The 5,970-nt window shown below is 50.3% G+C and overlaps 1 protein-coding gene across 1 annotated transcript; it reads right to left on the reverse strand.

Moving 5' to 3' along the window:
* Nucleotides 1-4,650: 4,650 nt before the first annotated feature.
* On the reverse strand, nt 4,651-5,655 carry LOC131281250 (cuticle protein-like). Its single transcript, XM_058310522.1, has one exon. It carries the CDS (start codon nt 5,653-5,655, stop codon nt 4,651-4,653), a length of 1,005 nt encoding a protein of 334 aa, XP_058166505.1.
* Between the last annotated feature and the right edge of the window lie 315 nt (nt 5,656-5,970).

The raw sequence follows: 5,970 nt of genomic DNA on the forward strand, positions 1-5,970 counted from the left end.
ATAAAGATTTTTATTAATCTGGTCGTTTTTGTGACATAAACAAAACTAAGAACGATTGTCAAAATTTTCCTTTATTTTTCTAATAAATCAAGGCTATTTTTTCGGGATGTAATTTGTTCACTGAGATAGTAATCATTTTGACTGGAACAGTGCATGAAAACTGTGGAAGTTTGCAATCAAATAATGGAATGTTGCATACATGCCTTGTATGTACAGGCGATTTCGTTAGTTAGAAATCTAGTGCAGGATCCAGTTCGCGATTTGTCATCTTTTGTAATTCGATTAAAGGCAATAAAGGAAATCTTTAGAATGTGAAATGCTTGCGATGAAATAATGAATTATATGATATTTTCCTGGGGAAACGTTTCGGATATCATTATACTTACTTACTTATGTGGCGATACAACCGCTGAGCGGTCTTGGCCTGACGAAGCTCCATCCGAAACCGCTCACGGTCGCTCGCCACGCTGGTCCAATTCCGTATCCCGGCTTTATTGGCGGCTTCGTCTACGCCATCCTTCCACCTCAATTTAGGCCTACCACGCCTCCTCAGTCCTTGGGGACAGCCTAAAAGGACTTTACGGGCTGGGTGCCATTCTAATGGCATGACCAGCCCACCGGAGCCTGGCGAGTCTAATTCGCTGTACGACAGTGAGGTCACCGTACAGCTCGTAGAGTTCGTCATTATATGGGCTCCTCCATTGTCCCTCCTCACATACGGGGCCAAAAATCCTCCTGAGCATCTACCTCTCGAACACGGCTAAGAGGGTTTCGTCAGATTTGGACAGAGTCCATGTCTCGGAGGCGTATGTGAGCACTGGTACTATGTATGTCCAGTATAGTCCCAGCTTCGACTGTCTTGACAGGTATCGTGAGTGGAAGAGATTTCTCAGACTGTAATATGACCGGTTGGCTGCCAGCACCCTAGCGGGAATTTCATCTTCAATGTTGTTGTCCGTGCTGACCTTTAACCCAAGATAGGTGAAATTTCAGACGACTTCAAAAGTGCGTTCATCTACTTGTACGTCACCCCCTCGTAGGCTTTCGGCAATTGTTGGCAGGGCCGCTGATGGTGCCAGCATCATCTTGGTTTTTCCCTCGTTTATCTGCAGTCCGAGGTTATTCGCCGCTTGCTCGATCCTTTGGTATGCTTCTGCTAAATAGGAGAGTCTTCTACCAATGATATCAATTGTGGTGGATATACGGTATCCATACACAATATCATCAGCGTATGCCAGGATCTGGATTGACTTATAGAAGATGGTCCCCGAAGTTTCCACCTCCGAGTCTCAGATGGCCCTCTCTAGCGCTAGGTTGAAGAGTATGCAGGCAAGCCCAACCCCTTGGCCCAGTCCCTTGGTGGTAGCAAAGGAACTTGAGAGTTTTCCATCCACCTTCACCTGACAAGTGACGTTGGTCATGGTCATTCTTACAAATCTGATTAATTTAGCCGGGATTCCAAATGAGCTCATGGCTTGATACATTTTTACCCTGGCTATGCTATCATATGCGGCTTTAAAGTCAATGAAGAGATGGAAAGTGTTTTTTGGTATTCTGCCATCTTCTCCAAGACTTGCCGCATGGTGAAGATCTGATCAGTGGTTGATCTCCCTCTTCGGAATCCCCTCTGATAGTTTCCTACTAACTCTTCAGCGTATGGGTCAAGTCGTTCTTGAAGAACGAGGGAGAATATTTTATAGGCGGTATTCAACACCGTAATACCCCTGTAGTTACTGCAGTCTAACTTTTTTTTTTTATTAATTTTTGAGACTTTGACATATTCGGTCATTCGTCTCTTCTCTAACTTATCTCCCTTTTTTGTATATGGGGTAGATGATGCCAAGATTCCAATCACAAGGCATCGATTCGCTATCCCATATCTGAGATATCAGTCGATGACTTTCGTTCTCTAGATTTACGCCTCCGTTTTTGATCAGTTCGGCTGTTATTCCGTCCGTGCCAGGCGACTTATTGTTCTTGAGGCGACGGATAGTCTTTCGTGTTTCTTCAATGCTAGGTGGCTGAAGCATGATTTCATCTGCTGGTGGAGCCTCCAGCTGCTCGTTAAACTGATCATTTAGTAATTCATCGAAATACTGAGTCCACCGTGAGAGGACCTCTGGCTGGTTGCTGACCAGATCTCCACCCTTGCTGCGACAGCAGGTCACCTTCGGAGTACAGGTGCTTCGGTGGCCTGGTGGCGGTTTCGCATTTTAGCGTCCTTCCACAGTTGCTTTTCCCGCTTGAAAACTCGTTTCTCTTCACGTCTGAACCGGTGATATTCTTCTGCGCATGCCCGTGTTCTTTGTTTCTGCTGCATTGCTCGGTATGCACAGTTTTTGCGTTCATTCACAAGTCTACACTCCTCGTCGTACCAGCCAGATCTGGTGTTGCTGCGACGTTCTCCTAAAATGTTTTTGGCACAGTTCGTGATCGTTGTTTTTAGAGCATCCCATTTCCGGCTCGTATCTGTTTCTCCTTGCTGCAGTAGTAGAGACTCATCTATGGCTCCCTGGTAGGAGAGTTGGACTCGACTGCCCTTAAGAGAGTCCGTGTTGTATCGTGTCTGCGTGTTGTTTCTACCCACATTGGCTCGTGGGCAGGCGATCCTGCATCTTATCATTAAGCCAACCAGGTAATGATCAGAATCGATGTTGGCCTCTCTGCAAGTTCTGACGTTTAACAGACTCGATTGATGGCGGCGGTTTATCAACACGTGGTCGATCTGGTTGGAAGTGGCTCCATCCGGGGACACCCACGTGGTTTTGTGGATGTCCCGTCGCGCAAACTTGGTACTTCCGACGACCAGATTGCTCGCTGCTGCGAACTGGACCAATCTACTACCGTTTTCATTACAGTTGGTCCCCGCAGTACGCGATACTCGATATACGCGAATTCGCAATACGCGATTTTTTAAAACTGACAGCTCATAGCGTTGCTCGAGTTCTGATTAGTCAATTTTACTTTGTTTTGGTAGAATGAAGTTTTTAATATGCATTTTTTAACAGAGATATAACTATGCAATATAAAAAATGGAACACTTATTAGTTATTTGGATAAAAGATATGTTAAATAAGCGGTTCCCTCTCAGTGTCAACTCTTTAATATGAGGTATAAACGATATGGCAGAGGAAATCCGCAATACGCGAAAATTCGATATACGCTATTGCGTTCGGTCCCAAACATTCGCGTACTGCGGGGACCAACTGTACTGTGCTCGTGTAGACTGTGGGTTCCGATGTACTGGCGGTACATCGACTCCCTACCGACTTTTGCATTGAAATCCCCTAGGATGATTTTGAGGTCATACCTGGGGCAACTTTCATAGAGTTTCGCGAGGTGGCCGTAAAACAGGTCCTTCTCCTCTTCATCTTTGTCTTCGGTAGGGGCATGAACGTTAATGAGGCTTATATTATAAAATTTGCCTCGCATGCGCAGGTAGCATAGCCTATCGTTTATGGCCTTGAAATCAATGACTGCGGACTTCGCGCGTTGACCTACGGCGAAGCCCGTGCCGAGCATGTGGTGGCGGTCGTGGCAGCTATAGTGATGTCGTAGAAACTGCCACGCCTATTCTGCACACCACTACCTAGCCAGCGTATCTCTTGTAGTGCGACGAGGTCCATGTTTAGCTTGGCTAGTTCGTCGTCCAATTGTTTCAAAGCTCCGGTTCTATACATTGTGCGTACGTTCCATGAGCCCGTTTTAATCGTTGTCCGGGGGCGTTGCATAGGTCCGTTACCGTTGAATCCGTTCCGTATATTCATTCGTCTTTCTGTAGTCGGAGGTACTGGGGCCGGGTGACTGGCCCTGCGACCCAAATATCATCATTACAGCCTCGGCCACGGTACACGGGAACTTTGTCATTGATTATGGGAATCTTAGCTGTCGAGGTCCGAACTGCGGCCGTCGATGTGGTAATAGCTGCCTCTTTTTGCCAAACGTCGCTTTAGAAATGCGATTCAGCGCACTCTTTCTACCCTTGAATTTCTACAGGCACCTGGGACACATGTACGGCATAACTTCAGGCGTTCAATATCGAACACTGGTATCGAATGAACTGAGTGAGTGAGTGAGAGAAAATTATACAGCGCATAATCAATTGCATACCTTAAGGATGTTCTGATATGCTTGCCAAATGGCTGAGAAAACGGTGTGCTAGAAAGAGTGCGCTGAATCGCATTTTTAAAGCGACGTTTGGCAAAAAGAGACAGCTATTACCGCATCTACGGCCGCAGTTCGGACCTCGACGGCTAAGATTCCCATAATCAATGACAAAGTTCCCGTGTACCGTGGCCGAGGCTGTATACGCACCACGGATATCATTATACGCACCATAAAAAACAAGTATTGTATGTAATTGATTTTGCAAGGTTTGTCACCTCCTTCCTCGTCTCGACGGTGAGAGTTGGTATTGCTTTATTTTTTTTAAGATCATTTTATACTCTCGTTTCACAAGTTTGATTTTCCTCCACTTTCTGACTACACTTTCCTGTACAGTTTTTTGTTTGCATATACTAATATCATCTCGTGGGCCATTTCACTGCGTTCCATTTACCATCGGGATGTACTGGGGCTGATTGGGTGGATAATGACTGGGGCCTGGGGCTATTGCGTGTGGTTGGATGGGATCAAAAACCGTCGACCAGCTTACTGTAGGCTGCGAGCCTTGGCCTCAGCGACGGCCTGCAGATGCTCCTCCTTGGCCTTGGCGACCTCGGGCGTATCCTGAACGGGTTCGGGCAGGGCCACAATCTCGCCTGCCAGCGCGGGCTGCGAGCGGGCGGCAATGGCGATCGGGGCGGCTGGGGCAAAGGTGGCGTACTGGGAGGCGATCGGCAGACTGGCGATGGGCGCCGCGTACGAGTTGGTGGAGTAGGCGAGCGGGGCAGCGGCAGCGTACTGGATGGTGGCGGGCAGAGCGTAGCTGGCCGGGGCACTATGGGTGTAGGTCGAGTACGAGAAGGAGGAGGGAGCCTTCAGCTCGATGGCGGCGGCTGCCGGAGCAGCGTACGTGTAGGCGATGGGCTGAGCCTCGGCGCTCTTGAGGGCAATCGATTGGGTCGAGTAGGCGAAGGAGGCGGCCGGAGCGGCGGCGTAGCTGGTCACCGGCAGCGGGATGGCGGCGGGGATGGCAGCCGGGGCGGCCGCAGTGATCACCTCGGCCGAATCGTCCTTCTCGGCGGCAGCATTGCGCAGCTTGGCATCCTCAATGGCGGCCATATGCTCCAGCTTGGCGGCGGCGACTTCCGGCGTGTCCTTGACCGGCTCGGGGGCGGTGCGCGTCTCAACCGGGGCAACCGGGAGGTTCGAAGCGGCCACACGGAAGCCGTTCACCGCGTCGGCGGTGTACGCCACCGTCTGGAGCTTGTTCTCGGCGTCGACGTAGCTGTAGGAGCCGCGGGTGATGCCATCGAACGATTTCGACTCCGCCTTGGCTGACTGTGCTCCGCTGTATCCATATGAGTACTGGCCGAGCTCGTCCTGGGAGTGGTACTGGCTCTGCAGCTCGGCCGGAATCGCCGCCAGGTAGGTCGGGGCGGCAATGTTGGCCGCGTACAACGTAGCCGGTTGGGCGTACGTTGCGTACAGCGCGGCCGAGGGCGCGGCGGTGGCGACGGCCAACAGGGACGAGACTACGACGAACAGTTTCATATTTGATACTTGGGGGTTTGGGTACGAAAGCGCTGCTGAAGGTTCGGAGGATGGACCACTCAGTACTCGCTCGACTCGGAGGATAGAACACGATTGATGCTGGTCCGGTTAATTGGGGCGGGTATTTATACGCGTCCGCCCGAGATGGTTTGTTGTCCCGGTCAACGCACGTCCTGTAGGAGAGCACAGCAGACGTGTGGTTTTGGGCGGGTGGGGCGATGCCGCGCGATGATTCTCGATCCCGAACCGAACCGGTTCCTCTGGACCGCCGAGTACTGGACACGCCGCGCTCGGCGTTGCCTTTTACATCGGGAC

This window comes from Anopheles ziemanni, chromosome 2 (genome assembly GCF_943734765.1).
Source record: "Anopheles ziemanni chromosome 2, idAnoZiCoDA_A2_x.2, whole genome shotgun sequence".
NCBI lineage: Eukaryota > Metazoa > Arthropoda > Insecta > Diptera > Culicidae > Anopheles > Anopheles ziemanni.